A 20,818-nucleotide genomic window follows, 5' to 3' on the forward strand; every position below is an offset into this window, starting at 1 on the left:
GTACTTTCAAATATTTCATTTTGAAAGGATTATTAGCCTTGCCTTCACCTGTGCCAGATGCTGGAAATGTGGGTGGGGAGCCCACATCCGGTTCCCTGGAGGGACTCACAGGTGACAAGCGGCTTGGCCATTGAAAGATGTTTACTTACTACAAATGTTTGCCAACCAGGACATTGACCCACCCAACACCACCCTCCAACCTTCACCTGCCCATGGAGGCCTGACTATTCTGCATATTTAGTGAGCATTTGTTACATGTAAACCATATACCTAGTTATCCTTCATGGTGACCTTCTTTTTTTTTTTTGTAACCCTCATTGATCTTGACATAGCCTCATCACCTCTTGGTACTCCCTTACAGAATCCACTTGCACCAAAAACATTAGAAAGCAACACAGATATTATTGGATATTTTATAATGGAGAGAAAAAATAAAATTTACATATCACTGTGCAAAGCAAACTCCCTTCAATTTCCTCATCAGACCTCTATTTCTCTATTCCATAGCTCCCACTGGTCAATATAAAAAATGAAAAACATTAAATTATTTTATTGAAACTAAATGTCTGTCGGAACATGAATTATGGACTGCCAGCTACCGCACAGACACTTTTAAGTTTGCTGAACCTCAGGTGGAAACTCAAATTGGTCCACCATTTTACTGTATTCATTACTCGAAATATCCCTTCATCCTGTGATTTCATTTGGTCTTCACATTGTAGAAAGCATCAATTTCACCTTGTCTACCCCCTTTCTTTGACATTGGCTCATAAAAATTAGATTAGTATTTATAGCTAATAAGTAGAACTTACTGCTTAAGGATATAATCTTTAATCCAAAGTAAAGCATTGAAATAGATTGGAAATACTCAATTATAAGGTGGTTTTCCAGATGATCTAAATATGCTTTTATACAAAAATAACTTACTCAATGTTTATTGAATAAACATATGCATTTATTATACATAAAAATTTATATCTAAAACATCTCACACCCCCAACTATATATGTCTTTCCTGGGTTCCCTAAAAAACAGAGCCTAAGGCAAGCTTATGTGCAAATAACTGGAGAATTTAATCCCAGAGCAGTGAGAGTGAGGGAAATTGGAAAATAGTCAGGGATGGCTGGGAAGCAATGAAAGGTGAAATGTTATTAAAGCTGACCACTGTACATGCCCCAACATTTGGGGTGTCTACTAATGGGCTATGGAAAGAACCATGAAAAACAGTCTGTGGGAGGGAGGAAGGGGAAGTGTTTGGCTTCTCATCTCCTATAGGTGATCAGCTCCCCTGAACTTCCTGACTGTGTTGTCCAGCCCCTTCAACAGCAGCTTGGAAAGAGAGATCCCATGCCTTGTGTTTAAGGAAATACATTCCAAATGGTGCATGGCTGGCCTGTGGCAATGGAACCACTTGGGCCCTCAAGGAGGAGGTAGGGACTGAGGAGGAGTGAGTAACTGAGGGTCCAGTGCACAGATGGGGCCGAGAAAATCTAAGGGGCTTCCGTAAGATCAATCCAACACAATTTACCCCTTCAACTGCTCAGATCCACTCTTGTCCTTCCATAATATTTAGCTCCAATATTATAATGTAAAGTTTACGTTTTTTTGTGTGTGAGCACAAGCTATTTTGCTTTTTCTTTGAAAGAAGGTACAAGTCCAATCATTCATAGAATCTCCTTCAAAGTGGTGGCCAATTGCAATCTCCTAAAATACCTAAAGCAAGAGACTTACTGAAATAAATTAAAATCCGCTGCTAGAGCTGGTCTCAAGACCACGTTAATCCTAAAATAAAAGTCAGTTCTTTTGCCAGCAAAAATGGGTTTATTCAGGAGTAACAGAGATTTAGAATTTGGGGCATGCACAATATGGCAACTCCAAAAAAAAAAAAAAAAAAGGAAGGGAGCATTATTTGAGGAAATTGGGAAGAGTTATTTTGAAGGAAAGTCTGTCCATTGGAGAAATTAGCCGAGTTGCAGGGATAGCTGATTTCTTGTGGGAGATCCCATGTACATCTTTCCTGGTTGAGGCCTGTAATGGATGATTCTTTCCTTTTGATGATTCTCTGTTGGGGTCTGTAACTGACAATTCTTCCTGTAATTGATGTTGAATGGTATGGTTCCCCCTTGTAGCCTCCCCTACTGTCCTCCTGATTCCACTTTATTGATGTTGCCTTATATTAATTTTCACAGCCATTATAGATATTTATCTCCTTCCTTTATCATCAATTTCCCTCACTTTTAGCCAGCGTTTTGGGTGTCCTGTATTGTTTGTTTGCCTATTGGTGTAACCAGAGCCTTCCTTCCTGAAAGATATGAGCCCTTAGCTGCCCTGCCCTTATTGCATTGTGGCCTCTGCCGTTGTCTGTGACAAAGGTGTGATAGACTCAGTTTGGGTGCTTCCTCAGATTTGCCTGGCCTTCCCTGCTGACTAGGCCTTGGCTACTTGCTCCATGGAGAGTCCGTGCTGCTGCCACGACTGCCTCGTCTCCTCATCTTCGTCTCATCTTCTCTGCCTCCCCAAGGAGAGGGCCTAGTTTAGTATGGCCTCTACTGAGCTGGAGTGGCAGCTCCACTCTCCTCTGGGGTCCAGGTTCGGCCTAAACAGATCCACAGAGGCTTTGGCTCAGAAAGCGTTGTTGGATGGCACGTGGGATCTGGCTTTGTCAGAGGCAACCCAGATGGGCCAGACAACACAAACCCGAGGTCCAGGGAGGTGACGCCCTGAGTGACAAACTTTGGCCAAAGGTGCAAAGTATTTTCAGCATCCCAGAAGTCTCTTTTGTGTTCTCTTCTAGTCAGAAACCCCCAAATGGTCATCACTATTCTGACCTCCATTGCCACATTGATTAATTACACCTGTTTTCGAACATCATGTAAATAGAAATACACAGTACATCCTCTTGTATCTGGCTACTTTCATATAACATTTGCTGCATGAAATTCAGCCATGTTGCATGTAGCAGCAATACGTTCTTTATCCATTGTATTCCATTTTAAGAATATAGCACAATTTGCTTATGGGCTGCTGTTGATGAACATTTGGACTATTTCCTGTTTGGGACTATTGTAAATAAAACTGTAAGCATTGATTTCCGTTGGGTATATACCAGGAGTGGAATTGCTGAGTCACAGGGTATACATATGTCTAGCCTTATTTAGTTAATCGGCCAGACACTTTTTGAAGTGGTTTCGCTGGTTTTTGCACATTTCTACCAGTATGCAGTACTGTCAGTCCTTATGATTGTAAGTGGGAATGTAATCATACTGTACTGTGGTTTTAATTTGCATTTTCCCTGATGACTAATGTTGTTAAGCACCTTTTCATATACTTTTGGTCATTTGGATTTCCTCTGTTGTAAAGTGCCTGTTCAAGTCTTTTTGCCCAGTTTTAATTAATTAATTAATTTCTAAAGATTATTTATTTGTTTATTTGTCAGAGAGAGAGAGCACACAAGCAGGGGGAGTGGCAGGCAGAGGGAGTCTAATTTAATCTTGTCTTTTATGGGTAGTGTTTTTTGCATCATATTTAGGACAGCTTTTTCAAGTTTGTGAAAATATACAGTATTCTGTTCTGTATTGTTCTGCCTTTCATATTTAGGTCTGCGATCTATCGCAAGTTGTTTCTTGTACATAGTGTAAGGTAAGATTCAAGATTTTTGTCTTGTTTTGTTTTGTTATCCATTATGGATGGCAAGTAGGCCCAGACCATTTATTGAAAAGACCATACTTTCCCCCACTGAATTGCAGTTGTGCTTTTTGTGAATGAGGTGGCTGCAAATGTGCGGGTCTGTTTCTGGACTCTTTTTTTTTTTTTTTAAAGATTTTATTTATTTATTTGACAGAGATAGAGACAGCCAGCGAGAGAGGGAACACAAGCAGGGGGAGTGGGAGAGGAAGAAGCAGGCTCATAGGAGAGGAGCCTGATGTGGGGCTCGATCCCACAATGCCAGGATCACGCCCTGAGCCGAAGGCAGACGCTTAACCGCTGTGCCATCCAGGCGCCCCTCTGGACTCTTTTCTGTTTCATTAGTCTGTGTGACTCTTCTTACCTCAGTAGCATAGAGTCTTGATTATTGCTGCTTTGTATGTCTTGACATCTGGTATCATTCCAGATTTGTTTTTCTTCAAGATTATTTGGGGATATTTTAAGTCCTTTGCATTTCAATATAATATTTAGGATCAGCTTTTCAATTCCACCAAAAAAAAATCTGGGTTTGATAGGATTGCATTGAATTTATATATCAGTTTTAGGAGAACTGACACCTTTATAATACTGAGTCTTTCAATCTATGGACATAACTTGTCTCATTTTAGGTTTTATTTAATTGATCTCAACCATGTCTTACCGTTTTCAGGGTAGAGGTCTTTCATTAGATGTACTTATCGGGGTTTTTTTGGGGGGGTGCTATTATAAATGATATTTTAATAAATTTTCATTTCCTAATTGTATATTGCTGGTATATAGAAATATAATAGGTTTTTATGTATTGACCTTATATTTAGTGAGTTTGCTAAATTCCTATTATTTTTAGTAGTTTCTAGATTCTTTCGGATTTTGTATGTATATAATTACACCATCTGTGAGTAATAACCTGTTTATTTCTTCCTTTCCAATCTTATGTCTTTTGTTTCTTTCACTTATTATACTTGCTAGGATTTCCTGTATAATGTTGAATACAATAGAGAGAATGGATATCTTTTTTCTTGTTCCTAATCCTGAGTGGAAAAGCATTCTATATTTTACCATTAAGTATGCTATTATCTAGAGATATTTTGTAGATACTTTTATCAGATTAAGAAAGTCTCCTTCTATTCCTAGTTTGCTCTGAGTTTTCTTTTTTTAAGTTATGAATAAATATTGAATTTTATCAAATTTTTTTTTATTTCATTTTTAAAGATTTTATTTATTTATTTGTCAGAGAGAGAGAGCACAAGTAGGGAGAGTGGCAGAGGAAGAAGCAGGCTCCCCACTGAGCAAGGAGCCTGACGCAGGACTTAATCCCAGGACCCTGGGATCATGACCTGAGCCAAAGGCAGACACTTAACCAACTAAGCCACCTAGGCATCCCAGAGTTTTATCAAATGCTTTTTTTGCATCTATTGAGATGATTGTGTGATTTTTCTTCTTTGTTCTGGTAATGTGGTGACTTACACTGATTTTTCAATGTTAGATCAACATTACATTTCTAGCATAAATTCTATTTGATCATGATATAGTATCCTTTTCAATTTGCTAATATTTCGTTTAGGATTTTTGCATCTATGTTCATGAGAAAGATTGGTCTGTACTTTTCCTTACTTGTAATGTTCTTAGCAGGTATTTAGTATCAAGGCTATCTGCCTCAAAAAGTGAGTTGGAAAAGAATTTCCTCCTTTTTTTATTCTCTGGAACAGTGTGACTGAAACAGATACTACTTCTTTCTTAAAATGTCTTTTGACTATTGCTTTAGCTTCATTATGTAAGAATTTCGATATGTCACATTTTAGTTATCATTCAGTTCCAAGTATTTTCTAACTTTCAAGTTCTTTTTTTAACATATGAGCCATATAGAAGTGTATTGTTTAATTTCCCAGACATTTAGGGATACTTTATGTTATTATAGATTTAGTTTCACTACAGTCAGAAAACATACTCTAAAATTTAAATACTTTGCAATTTGTTGAGACTTGTTTTTTGAATCAGATTGTGGTCTATTTTGATAAAATCCCCCATGTGCATTTGAGAAAAATGGGCATTCTGCAGTTGTTAGGAATAGTGTTCTATATATGTTAGGCCAAGTTGGTTAATCATATTATTCAGATCTTTTTTATTCTTATAAGTTTCTTATCTGTTTGTTCTTTCAGTTAGTGATAGAGTTGTGTTAAGATCTCCAGCTATGATTGTGAATTTGTCTATTTTTTTCTTCTCTCTCTCTCTCTCTTTTTTTTTTTTTTTAGTTCTGTCAACTTTTGCTTTATGTATTTTAAAGCTGTTATTTGCTGAATACAAATTTAGGATTGTTATATCATTGTCATTATAAAATGTCTTTTCTGTAGTACCTATAATTTCTCTAATATTATTTCTTGCATCAAATCTACATTTTTATGACATTAGCTGTGGTATATTGGTATTTAAGTATTGAAAAAAATAAAGCAAAATAAATACAACACAGCCAGCACAATGCCTGGCACATAGAATTTATTTAATAAACAAAAAAAAAAAGTAAAAACAAAAACAATCATTTTATTAACAAAAAAAATTATTTAACAAACAAATAATATACTTCCCCTTTCACTTACCCAAACTTTAGGTTTGTGGGGAGAGATAGGAGAGAAACCAACAATTTGGAGAAAGCTGGGGCTTTATATTAGATGGTATCAAGAATGACCAGGATATATTTGAAGGACATGAATACTTAAGAGTCAATTTTAAGCTGTTTGTCATGTAGTACCCCAATATGACTCCTGCCTCCACCTCCCAGTTCATTGCTTCTTTTAGTAATGGCCATTAAGAAACAGGCATTCATACACTATTGATGTTAGAAAAATTGATACAAATGCTTTGAAGGGAAATGTTCACCAAAATTTATGTGTGTATATCTTTTAACATAGCAATTCCACTCCTAGGAATTTACCCTACAAATGCACTCACAGAGGTGCATAAGATTATATGTACAAGGATAATATAATTTGTCCCTCAAAGTCTACTTTATAATAGCAAGAAACCAAATTATTCTAATGTCCTTTAATAAAGGAATAAAATGTATGTGAAATAAATAAGTTAATAAATAAACTTATTTATTTCACATCTATTTTGTTTATCACATCCTACTTAACCATCTGTATTTTTATAATAGCATGTATTACTTTTTTAATTGAAACAAATTTATACATAAAAATAAAAATTTTGGATTAAAGATCATTTTTTTTTAAAGATTTTATTTATTTATTCGACAGGATAGAGACAGCCAGCGAGAGAGGGAACACAAGCAGGGGGAGTGGGAGAGGAAGGAGCAGGCTCATAGTGGAGGAGCCTGATGTGGGGCTCGATCCAGTAATGCCGGGATCACGCCCTGAGCCGAAGGCAGACGCTTAACCGCTGTGCCACCCAGGCGCCCCTAAAGATCATTATTTTGAAATCCTAACTTGTTGACTAAGAGTCCTGTCTTCTCTACCCTAAATTTCTAATTTTTCTTTTTACTTTTCTATTCCACTCTCTTTTTTTCCTTTTATCTTCTCTGTGTTCTTGTTTCTTTCCTATACTGGTGTGAAGTGAGATCATGTGAATTTTAGAAAAGTTCCTTTTGCACGTTTGTTAATTTATATTGCTTCGGCTCAACAGAGCCAGTGAGGTAGAAAGCAATTGCCCACTGTACTGGATAGCTTCCTCCTTCTTGTGCCCTTGAGGCAGTTGCTCTCAGCATTTTTGATAAGACTCTTAGCCTGTTGATAAACGGAAGTGGAGAATGCAGTGGGCCGCAGTCTAGGTCACTCTCCACCCAACCCAGGAACCATCTTGCTGATAAGAGTTAGATATTCTAAGTGCAAGAGGCATTTATGGAGGGAGGCATTCCTTTTGAGCTTTGGAGTCAGGCTCTAATTACCTCCATGATTTGAGTATATGTTTCTGTATCCTTGAGTGCTTCTCTGTCTATCATAATGTACTTCATAATCAGTATCCTTAACTTTCATGTTATTTTGTCTTTCTCTTTGTGTCTGATCTGTGCTTTTTCTACATCCTAAGATACACAATAGATCAGAATCTCATTTCATCAGAGCCCATTTCTCATCTAACCTTCCCTCTGCTTCTATTCCTCATTTCCCTATACTTTAAATTCATAAATCATCGCACAGATCTTAATATGTAATGCACCATCCCCCAACTTTATATTCATTCCCCTTTTTAATTTTTTCATCAATTAGATTTTCTACCAGCATTTTGAATCTGGATCCTCTAACATGGATGATTTTTGTTTTATTTAAAACATTTTTTCTCTTCATTCTTGTCTTCTCAACCTCACTTAAATCTGCCTCACAGTTTTGTGTCCCCTCACAGTTTGACTTCTTTAGCTCAAGATAATGCATTGAGGTTCATGTACATTGTTGCATGTGTCAGTTGTTTGTTTCTTCTTGTTGCTCAGTGGTATTCCCTTGTGAGGTAATACAAATAGCAACATTTGTTTTAGCCATTCTATTAATAGAAACTTGATTGTTTCCTTTTGGGGGTTATTATGAATAAAGTGGCTATAAAAATTCTTTTTTTTTTTAAGCCTTTATCTATTTATTTGAGAGAGAGAGAGTACAAGCAGGGGGAGCAGCAGAGGGACAGGGAGAAGCAGACTCCCTGATGAGCAGGGAGCCGGATGTGCGGCTCCATCTGAGGACCCTGGGATCATGACCTGACCCAAAGGCAGATGCCTCACTGAGCCATCCAGGTGCCCCTAAAGTGGCTATAAAAATTCTTGAGGAAGTCTTTTGGTGGACATCTTTTCATCTCTTTGGAAGTAGAATTGCTGGGTCAAAGGTTAGATTTATGCATAACCTTTAAGAAACTGCCAAGCAGTATTCTCAAGTGGTTGTACACTCACCACTGTAGGAAAATTCCAATTGCTCCATATCCTTGTTGACATTTCTTATTGTCAACCTTTATTCTTTAGTCGTTCTGGTGGGAATGAAGAGGTATTTCATTATATTTATTATTTTCATTTGTTGATGACTGATGGTGTTGATAACCTTTATGTATGTGCTTATTGGCCATTTATATATTCTGTTTGTCAACTGTTTAAATCTTTCACCCATTTTTATTGGGTTCTTTACCTTTCTATTACTGATTTATAACAGTATTTTTAAATATATATTTTATTTATAATTTATAAAATATTATATATTTAATTTACAATTTTTACATATTCTAAATAAGACTTCTTTGTCAGATATATGTGTTGTGAATGTTTCTTTCACTCTAGTTTGCCTTTTCATTATTAACAGTGTCCTTTCATGAGCACAAATATTTAGTTTTGATGCAGTCCAGCTTATTTTTTCTTTTATGTTTAGTGTTTTCTCTGTTCTAAGAAATCTTTCTACACTAGAGTTGTGAAGACATTATATTTTTTCTAGAAGTTCATATCTTAATTCATTTTTATATCTATGATTCATCATGAATTCATATTTTTATAAGGTGGGAGTAAAATTATTTTCCCAAACATACGTTTAGTTATTCCAACATCATTTATTGAAAACAACTTTGCTTTATCCATTGAGTTGCCTTCCCCCATTTGCCATCCCTACACTCACAGCCATCCCCACATTTGTAGAAAATCTATTGACCATATGTGTGTAGGTCTATTTCAGGACTCTATATTCTGGGATATGTTTTATGGCCTAGCTCATGATCTCATTTGGTGAGTGTTACATGAGCACTTAGAAAGAATGTGTACTGTGCACTAGTTGGTTGCAGTGTTTTATAAATGTCAAGGTTAAATTAGTTGATGATGTTGTTCAAATTCTTGTTCCATTGTTGAATGATGTTCCATTCTTATTGAGTCTTTCTATCTAATTGCCACAATTTTTGACAATGGGAGATTTATATCTCCAAAGTTGATTGTTGGTTTGTCTATTTCTCTCTGTAGTTTTGCCAATTTTTATTTCTGGTATTTTGAAGCTCTATTAATAGGTACATGCACGTGTAGGATTGCTCTATCTTCTTAGCGAATTTATTTTTTATCATTATAAAATGGCACTCTTTTCTCTCTTTTCTCAAGGCCTGTTTTGTCTTATAGTAATATACTAACACTAGCTATCTTATGCTTAGCATTTGCACAATATACCATTTCCTTGTTTCATTTTTTGACTTCTATGTCATTGTATTTAAAATGCACCTATTATAAATTCCATATAGTTGAGTCTGCTTTTTTTTTTGTCAAATCTGAAAATCTCTGCTTTTTAGTTGAAGTGTTTAGTCTGTATATATTTAATATAATTATTAATTTAGCTGGCTTTAAGTCTACCATCTTGCTGTTTGCTTTCTGTTATTTCCCTCTGTTCTTTGTTCCATTCTACTTTACGTGTTTTGTGTTAATTGGTTAGTTTTAGTGCTCCATTTTTATTGCATTTATTAGCTTTTTAGGTATATCTTTCTCTATTACTAATGGGTGGCAAGGGATTTATAAATGCATCCTTAATTTATTCCAGTCTACTTGAATATACAACTTTAAGTGTAATGTAAGTAACTTTTAACAGTATAAGTCCATCTGTCACCTGTCTGTTTTGCTTTTGCTGTCATATATCTTACTTAATTATGTTATTAATAAAATAATACATTGTTTTAATTTTTACTTTAAACAGTTAATTGCTTTTTAAAGGAATTAGAAGTAAAGAAAACCAACAATAGATTACATTTACCTATTTATAATTTCCAGACATCATTTCCCTTTAGATTAAAGAAATTACTTTGGTATTTCTTGCTGGTGAACATGATTTCAGCTTTTATTTATCTGCCTTCATTTTGAAAGGTATTTTTGCTCAATATAGAGTTCTGCATTGGCAGATTTTTCTTTTGGCACTCAAAGATGTCATTTTGTTGTCTTCTGTCCTCAGTTGTTTCTGACAAGTAATCAGTCATTATTCCTATGATATACTGAGGTGTTATTCTCTTTGCATAGATCCTATGTTAGGTTTACTGAGCATTTTAGACCCATGGGTTGATAGTTTAAGTCAAATTAGGAAAAATTTCAACTAATATTTCTTTAAATATTTTTGTGCTCCATTTTTCCTCCTTCTACTTCTGGGATTCATTTATATGTATGTTAAACTACTCGATAATGTTCCACAGGTCATTTTGACTTTTTCATTTTTTAAAAATGAAATATTTTAATTTTCATGATTTCCATTTTCCTGTTTTCAAGTCATCTGATCCTTTCTTCTGTAGTACCAGTCTGTTGTTAATCCATTACAAAAATCTTCTTTCATACACTGTTTTTCTGTTTTAGTATTTTCATTTGCTTCTTTTTAAAGAATTTTGGCATCTTTCCTGAAATTTCTTCTCTATTCATTACCTATACTATCATTTCCTATAATTTCTTTATCATATTTATAATAGTTATTGTCAACTTATTGTCTGCTAATTCCAAATCTGGATCCATTTTGCATCTTCTGTTGACAGATTTTTATTCTTATTAATTATGGTACATATTTCTTGCTTGTTGGCATGTCTGTTGATTTTTTGTTAGATACTGCATGATGTGTTGCAGAGACTCTGTATATGTTTTCTTTTTATGGGTCATGTTCTAGCAGTAGTTTAATTATTGGTGCATCATCTTGATTCTGTGGAGACTTGGTTTTAGGCTTTGTCAGAGCAGATCTATTTCAGTTTTGCTCTTGTTCTAGGGCATAACTTCAGTCTGGGGACGTGATCCTTGAAAAGAGTTAAATATTTCTAGGCATAATCCCCACTATCTTCCCACACCTTCTTAAATAGACAGGAGTGAAGGAGTAGTATGAGAACCTGGCTCTACTATTATATACCTCAGCTGGTAACCAGCCCAGTGCTTTGGATTACTCCCTTAACCATTTAATTTCCCTATCTATAAAATGAGGAAAACATTCAAAGGCTCAAAACCCACCACACCCCATCTCAGTACTATATAGTATCAAATCATTGAAGCTACAGAGAGGCAAATCCCAGGATAGCAGGCATAATGGCAATAGAGGGAGGAGGGACTGACTGCCTAGGAACTTGAAGTCTGCATCAGCAAAAATTTAGGCACTGTGAGACTTAGAATATAACAGGTCAGACCTGGGATGTAGTCTAAGCTGCAAGGAGACAGCCTGGGTACTGAGATTTGCTGGTCATTTTACCTCAGCACTGGCCTGAGTCTCTGACTCAGGCTTCTTTCTCTTTCCTCTTGTCCCAATTTCCCACAATTCCCTCCCTGCTTCTCCAGAATTTAATCAAATTTTCATTCTTAATTGATCCTGGTTTTAAAATAGATCTATTTCACATTATTATTTACATTTATCCAATAAAGTTTAAAGCTCTTTAATATACAAGGCAAATTATTCTATTGCTCAATATCTTTAAAAAATAAGGATAATAAAATTAGATGAAAGATAATTTTTATTTCCTTGTGACCTGTGCTTCACTCTCTACTCACCTCCCACTCCCATAGGTAAATAACCTTTGATGGAGAAAGGATTCCAGAATCTTCTTTAAATAAAAGATAGAATCAGTTAATCATTTCCAAAGGTCAGTTTTTCCCTCCCCCAGGGTCCCCCATGGCCTCTTCTTTGGTTGAAATCAAATAAAACTATACAGCCTGTGTATGTATTAAAATAACCTCAAAATTATGTCTTTATTCTTTACTTAAAGCCTTTTGAGAGTTATAACCATTTTTATTGAATAACACCAAGGCAATAACTTGGAAAGCTGCTTTGATGAGAATACAATCTCATATGCAATAAATTCAATAGACCTCTGTTACAACACTAATGTCAGGGGACAAGGATAATACCCACATTTTAATGTTAACTCTTACAGTGAACAAAGATCTCTTTGAGCACAAGCAGTGGGATTTGATCTGTAGTATAGTTAACCAAATGGCAAGAGGTGAAGAACTTTACAATAGGGTCCTCATATATAAAATGCAGCTTGATCTTTAGTCATAAAAAAGCAACCTATTCTGAAAAGGTAAAGGAAAATACAAATTAATCAAAGTAACTAAGCAATTGCTTCATAGAGACAGTTATACCAACCTCCTTTCCTCTACCTGGGGCTATTTTTCCTCTACAATAAAACAAGCTTTTCTTGACTCTGGTTCAATCTTGCCCTTGCCTTTGCTTTTAAAGACATTACCTTGGAGGATAATTTTTATTATTCCGTCCATACCCAAAGCTTAAGCATTCCCTAACTTCCTTCCAAAAATGAGTGTTATCAAAGATTCTTTTGTCTGTTTACCATGTAAAAATCTGATCCGTATTATACAAAAACTCAAAGCATTTTTAATAGTTCTGATGTTAATTTGACTTTATTGGTATGTTTTTGTAAAGTGTAAAGGCCATGGATGTTATATCTAAGAAGAAGGTACCCTGTACATTTGCTCATATTAATTTTGTTCCATTCTTTTTCTTACCTGCTCTCTTTTTCCTATTTAAAATACAGTGTGTTACAACTATAGTGAGGCAAATGATTCCTATCAAACCCACTGCTGTCAAAACTCCTTTCAATATAAGATTGTCTCTGGCAAGTATAGGAGCAGAATTTGGGGGAATAAACAGAGATGCCTGGGCAATGTTAGATACAGCAGACTTTAAGGAGTTCTTATCTATTGCTCGTATTGCTACATAAATTCTGTGGCTTTCTTGTGTCTCTCCATCAGGTTGGTGGTCAGGTCCATTTGTGAAAAGCTTTGGTGAGAATGTAAATACCTCCTTGGTGCCAGCTTGCTGAGGATTTAGCTTTGATGTATTCACTAAAATGGCATTGTTAAAGTCATCTTGAATATTCCGTAAACTTTGACTGATTCTTATTTCATAGCTGTTAGCTGAAATTAAAAAATATAAATGGAAAGGTTAAGTCACTTGGGTAAGTTTTCTAGTTTATTAGAAATGACTAAAGAGAATAGCAACAAAATTCAAAATACCTAGAAATAAACATAACAAAACATTGTATATGAACAAAACTTTAAAACACTATATAAGAACTCATATTGAAACCTGGACAAGAGGAAAACCTTTTATTTTTTTTTTAATAGGAAGATTCAGCATAATAAAGATGTTATTTTTCCGTGTTATTTTGTAAATTTGTAAAAAATAATGATTCTATTAAAAGTGCCTCTAGGGAGCATCTGGGTGGCTCAGTTAAGCATCTGCCTTTGCCTGGGGTCATGATCTGGAGTCCTGGTATCTAGCCACACAGCAGGCTCCCTGCACAGCCGGGAGTCTTCCTCTCCCTCTGCCCCTCCCCCTGCTTGTGCACTCCCTCTCTTTCTCTCTAGCTTGGTCTCTCTCAAATAAATAAAATATTAAAAATAAAATAAAATAAAAGTGCCTCTAGTTTCAAGCTTATTGTAAAACTTAAGTGGAAAATAAATAATCAAGCTTGGCTATATAAAGACTAAAAATAGCAATGTGGAAGGACTAAACCTATAAGATAGAAAAACACTGTAATGCTTCTATAACTAAAACATTGTAGTACTGGTGCATGAATAAACTAATATCTAAAAATAGGCCACAATACATCCAGGAATTTGGTATATGATAGAAGTAGAATTCAAATTAATGGGGGAAAATACAAATTTCTTGATAAATGATGTTGTGACAATTGGGTAAAATGATGTAAAAAAATAAAACTGGATCCATATCACAAACATTTTTTTCAGGATAAACTCCACAATGATCAAAAATTTTAATGTAAAAAATTAAAATATTAAGTATTTAGTAGGAAACAATAGATAAATTTCAGTATAGCCTGGAAGTAAGAAAGGCCCTTCTAATTAAGACTCAAATTCAGAAGCCATAAACAAAAAAATTGATAAGTATAAATACATAAAATGAAAAACTTCTACATGGAAAATATCCTCTTAAGCAAGATGTAAGCATAAATGTTAAGTGACAAAAACATGTGTTACTTAAATCAAAGGTAAAAGTTTAGTTCTGAGTTCTGGTAATGGCTACGTGGCTTAGACTAACTCTCCAGAATATAACAGGTATGAACTCTGAAGAAAGCAAAAGACAAAACAACAAAACAACACAATGCTCTTGGAGCACTGCATTCAGATAAAAATAGGCAGAAACCAGAGGTGTTACAATCCTTAAAAGAAGGAAATCAGAGTAGGAATGATTTATGTTTGTACAGCTTTTCCTCTTAAGAAACTTCCCTCTCCTGTACAGATACAATAGCTGGAATGGAAAGCTAGCTACATTCGGGATCTTAGAAATCAGAAGACTGAGAATGGGATTGCCCAAGTAGCTAAAAGTTGAGGGAGCCAGAGAGGGACCAGCCCCAAAGCTATGCATTAACTTTTTTCAAACCATTGGAAGACTTCTAATTATTCATGTATGGGTGAAACATTAAGGGCTTAAGGGACAAACAACAGCTAGAAGGCTGAAACACTGAGCAGAATTTTATGCTAATGCTCACCAAGAGTATAGAGTTTGGAGTGTGAGTCTTGTCAAGTTAGAGGAGCATGGTAAATATCTGAAGATATCCATTAAAACTCTGAAAGAGCCATGCATTAGGAATACAGACTGGGTTTCAGAATTAAGGGATATACCCTGGATTAAGAGAAAACTGAAATAGATAAACCCTAGCCAAAAGTAAAACCAAGCCTCCTCAAATTCAAGGTGAACCAAGCTATGAATTAAAAAAATTTCAAAACTCTTGGAGTGCCTTGCTGGCTCAGTCGGTTGAGCATCTGCCTTTGGCTCAGATCGTGATCTCAGGATCCTGGGATCAAGTCCCATGTCGGGCTGTCTGCTCAGCAGGGAGCCTGCTTCTTCCTCTGCCCCTCTCCCACTCTCATGTGCTCTCTCTCTCTCTTTCTCTCTCTCTCTGAAAGGAAGAGAAAGAGGGAAGGAAGAAAGGAAGGAAGGAAGGAAGGAAGGAAGGAAAGAAAGAAAGAAAGAAAGAAAGAAAGAAAGAAAGAAAGAAAGAAAGGATTTCAAAACTCTTCAGAAGAATATAACAGATTCCAGAGTCTATAATTTACTACCACATGCCCAATATACAATAAAAAATCCCTAGACATGCAAAGAAGTAGAAAATATAATATATAGTCAAGAAAAATATCAGGAAATAAAATGAGTCACAAATGACTGAGATTTGAAATTAATAGACAAGAACTTTAAAATAACCATGATGAGGGCACCTGGGTGGCTCAGTCGGTTAAGCATCTGCCTTCAGCTCCTGGGATCCTGGGATCAAGCCCTACATCAGGCAGGGAGCCTGCTTCTCCCTCTCCCTTGCCTATCACTCCACCTGTTTGTGCTCTCTCTCTCTCTTTCTCTGTCAAGTAAATAAAATCTTTAAAAAGAAAAATAACCATGATGAATATGATAAAAGTTAACAGGACAAGTTGGATATAGTGAATGAAAAGATGGGAAATTTGAGGAGAGATGGAAACTTAAAAAAATAAGAAAATGGAAATTCTAGAATTGGAAAAAAACACAATGAAAAAATTCATTTGCGAAGATTAATATCAGATTGGACACAACAGAAGAAAAAAATCAGTAAGCTTGAAGACAAGTCCATAAAAATCAAACTGTAGCACTCAGGACAAAAGAGAAAAACAGAATTTCAATGATCTTTTTGATCCACTGACATATCCATTTAATGTATGTGGGTATAATATAACATAATAATAATATAATATAATACAATATTATATCATATCATATCATATCATATCATATCATATCATATCAATATTATCCAGGAAGAAAAGAAGAAAAAGAATAGAATAGAAATTTTTTGAAGATATATTAGCTGGAAATATTCCAAATCTGGTCAAAAAGAATACTCTACAGATCCAGGAAAGTCAGGCGTCCCCAAACAGAATATATATCAGGAAAACCACACTGAAGCACATCATGGTCCATCTGTTGAACACCAAAGATAAAAACAATTTAAAGCAGCCAAAGGGAAAGAAAAACACTTTATACTCAGGAGAATAACACTAAGAATGATAGCTGAGTTCTCATCAGAAAGAAAATTGGGGCCATAAGACAATGAAATAACATATTTAAAGTACTGAAAGAAAAAGTTATTGCCCTAGAATTTTATATCTAGTAAAAATGTACTTTAAAACTTAAGGTGAGTTGAGCACATTTTCACATAATTGACTCCTGAGAGAATTTCACCTGAAGACCTAAGCTATAAGGGAAATGATGATAGATAAAAATTTAGACCTACAGGGAGGAAGAAGACTAGAAATAGTGACTGTATGGGTTACTAAAAAGAGTCATTTTTTTCTCTTTAAAATTTATCAAAAAGATGATTGTTCAAAACAGAAGCCATAACAATGTGTTGTGGGCTTTATAAAAATGTAGTAGTATGATATATGACAGCAGGACCACAAAAGATGGCAGAGGGTACATGGAATTATACTTTTGAAAGATTCTCATGTTATATATGAAGTGGTATGACATTAATTCAAGGCAGACTGTGATAAGTTAAAAAAAACTGCATGTTATAGAACAGCTGAATTTGGAAAAGCTGAGGGCAGGAATTTTACTATTTTGATTTTCCTTATATTGTTTTGATTTTTCAAAATTGGAGTAAGATACAAAATTGGAGTAAGATTGGTGGACACTTCAGAGACTGAGCCACCCAGGTGTCCCTAAAATTTATCATCTTAGCCATTTTTAATGTGTAACAGTTCAGGGTATAGTTCAGTACTTTTTAAGTGTTACATTCATATTGTGCTGTTTTGATTTTCAACCATGTGAATGTATTACCAACTCAAAAGTAAAATTATGAGTAACAAATAATTATGAAAAAAATGGAAGTCACCTGTAGTACAACCCACTCTAATACTATCATAATTCTTATCGAAAATGGCCAAAAATAGATTTCAGTGAATGGAGCAGCTTCAAAGGAGGATTTTGTTCTGAGGAATGAAAACCATAGGACATTCCAATTTTTAATTTAAAAACGAAAATATTCTGATGACTATGTTTTGAACAGTTTCCAAATCTATAATAATTTTTGATAGTGAGACTGTTTCTATTCCTGAGTAGTAATTAGAATAAAGCATGCTTAGAGAAGGTTGTCAAAACAAAATAGGCCTATATTCAAATTTATCAATCAGCCAGTTCCCTCAGAGTGAACCCACTTGGAACTGAGTTGCTTCCTGCTGTGGTTCAAATACAGGGGGACAGATATGGATGAGAAGCGAGGCTGACCACCCACTCTACACTCACAGTGGAACATATCCATTGTTCCTATGTCCGTTGTTCTCTCTGGAGAAAGCCCTCTCCGTGGTGCTTTCCCAGAGTCTTCTCCTAGATAATGAAACAAGTGATAGTTCATAAGCCTTAGCATTGACAAAGATTTTCCACATCCACAGCTCTCTCTGTGTGAAATTGATCACCTCATTTTAAAATAAAAAGGTAGGGACCTAGGAAGTTAAATGTGCTGCCATAGTGAATAGTTAGGAAATAACAGTGCTGGAAATGAATTCATTTCTTCCACTCCAAATCCCATTACTTTCTACTATGAGCACCTATTAAACTTTATGCAGGACAGCTGGGCAACTGCAAAGACTCAAAGCAAACTCAGCTCATATTCATGGAGAAGCACCTTCCGTTACAGTACTTGTTATGTTCCCTCTCTCCTTGTGAGAAAGAGAAGTCAGGCTGGTTCTGCATCTTTGATCTCATAGATATATATATCTCTAGATTTGGTCTCTCTTTTTTTCACAGTGTATTTTAACCAATGAAAGTAGCTCTGTGGCCTTGGGCAAGACACTTAAACGCTCAGGGTCATTCTCTTACATCTGAAACAAGGGGGTCAGACTAGCACATCTTTAAGATCCCTTCCATCTCCAAAATGTTACAAATGCTGATATTTACTGAACACTTAGTATGGACCAGACACTGTTTTGATCCTTCTCTGGGCCTTACCTCATTCAATTCTCTTAACAATGCTCTGAGATAGCTACTCTTACCGTCTGCTTTTGCAGATTAATAATCAGAAGTTGAGGGAAATTAAGTATGCCTCAGGTCACACAGGTAAAATGTGGTATGTCTGACTCCAAAGCCCAATACCTTAACTCTATACTGTACAGCCTCCCACTCGGCTACCTCCTTCCTATTTCCTATTTCCCAATAACTGCTACTTTTCCAGTTATTGAGGCTTACATCTTCATTAGCATCTTTACCAGTAAATTCCTAGTAGGGAAAACTCTGGGCTTGGACTGAGGGCCAAGACAGGAAGTTGAAGACTTGGTTCCATCTTCAGGGAGCTTACTGAACTAACAGTGGCTACTTCTTCTCTTCATTTGAAACCCAATTCATCCCCTAAGGATTATTTTAGGTCTCTCCTCCATTACATGTTCTTCCAGCTTAGTAGTATAACAGGATTAGAGGAGGTAGTGGGAAGGACAATTGCTGTCACTGAACAGCTTCTTCAGAAGCAGCACATTTTCAACAATTTTTAAAGATAGTACATTGTAACAATGGTTATAGAAGAACATGATGAAACCATGTCAGAGGAAGAGTGTGAAAGTCAGGCTGTTAGGCACGTAAGGAAGGTAGTCAGTGCAAGGAAGGAGGTACAAGATTGGTGCTTTTTGGATTCTGGCCCCCCTCCAAAGCCCCTGGTGTAAGAACCTGGCCTCTCCTCTGCTCCCACCCACACTGATCTCTACAACCTTTTAATTTCTGTGGCTTCCAAACCATACAAATGGCACTATGTTATCTTATATTATGCTTATATATTGTTTAGTGCTGTGCTGGGCATTAATAGTAGCTTAGTAAATATATTTTCACTGTAATTTCTTTTTTTAAAGATTTTATTTATTTGTCAGAGAGACAGAGAATGAGCACAAGCAGGTGGAGTGGCAGGTAGAGGGAGAAGCAGGCTCCCCACTGAGCAAGGAGTCTGATGTGGAATTCGATCCCAGGACCCTGGGATCATGACCTGAGCTGAAGGTGGACGCTTAAGAGACTGAGCCACCCAGGCGTCCCTAATTTCTAAAAAGAAATACAAAGGAGATGGAGAACATGCTTGGTACTCAGTTTTAGCAATTATTTTACCCCAGACTTTTAATGAAAACCCAAGGAGGTAACCCATTTCCATAATGCCTAGCCTGTATACATAATGGTGATCTGATAATGTTTTATTCATTCCACATAATTGGCCATCTTTTCTAGGATATTGTGTATAATAAAGAGCTTCCAATGGATAAATACTGATATATTTGTTCATATATGAGATATTCATTTATTGCTAACAAGGTTCTTAAGAATTGTGTATAATAAAGAGCTGCCACCTGGATAAATAATGATATATTTGTTCATATATGAGATATTTATTTATTGCTAACAAGGTTCTTAAGAACATTTTTTATCATTGTAAAGCCAGAGACATAACTCCATTATTTTTAACTCTGGTCATAGAGGTGAGGACAACGCCTTTCTAGACAGTAATTTGTGGGGAAAAAATGGGCAATGAAAGCACATGTTTATGGATTAAACAGGTCAATTTTGCCATTGCTGAGTCATCAAATCAGTTGTGACAGTGATTTCAGCAACTCAGTACACATCCAGGCATTCCTACCACTTATCTTTTGTGGTTTATGGTTTTTATATTATAACAAGCCAGATCTACTTCCATCATCCCGCTCATCAGTGAAGTTGAATGAAGATCTCTATTCCCTTGATTAATGCCCTTTGTGGTACCAATTCTGAAGTCCCATATGGTTGTATTTCTTCTTCTCAAGCCATTAATAACCACTGACACTGCACACTTTCTTCCTAGTCTTTTAATTCAGCAGTGTAGTTGAAATTCCTAGGGCTCTTGAAAGGAACAGTTTCCAGTAGTAATGGGAGCCTGAGCATGCATTTGTCTCTTTCAGCACAGTAGGTGTTTCTGAGGCAGTGAGGAGAGGGAGAACACTAGGTTCTCACCAGGTGCCACTAGGTGGCACCACTCTTACCTTTAAATACAGATGGGAGCATTTGTGGCTCCTTACTGTAAATAAAAAAACTAGGGAAGGCAGTAACAACACAAAGCAGCAGCCCAGGAAATTTGGCACACTTTCTCTTCCCTCTCTGATTTTATACGTGTCACTTCATTTCCTCTTTACAATACCTTATGAAATAAATATTTGTAGTCCTATTTT

General features: G+C 35.8%; 2 protein-coding genes across 2 annotated transcripts in view; one reads left to right on the plus strand and one right to left on the minus strand.

The window, feature by feature from the left end:
* The window catches only part of ODF2L (outer dense fiber of sperm tails 2 like), a 294,695-nt gene that overhangs the window by 185,560 nt on the left and 88,317 nt on the right, over nt 1–20,818 (plus strand). The window lies entirely within an intron of this gene.
* Nucleotides 12,348–20,818, minus strand: part of LOC113254457 (calcium-activated chloride channel regulator 2) — a 43,527-nt gene continuing 35,056 nt past the window's right edge. The window contains exon 14 of the mRNA XM_026497674.4: nt 12,348–13,516. Within this exon, the coding sequence (XP_026353459.2) occupies nt 13,074–13,516 (443 nt within the window). The 3' untranslated portion in view covers nt 12,348–13,073. The remainder of the gene's footprint in view (nt 13,517–20,818) is intronic.

This window comes from Ursus arctos, unplaced genomic scaffold, assembly GCF_023065955.2.
Source record: "Ursus arctos isolate Adak ecotype North America unplaced genomic scaffold, UrsArc2.0 scaffold_12, whole genome shotgun sequence".
NCBI classification, from domain to species: Eukaryota; Metazoa; Chordata; class Mammalia; order Carnivora; family Ursidae; genus Ursus; species Ursus arctos.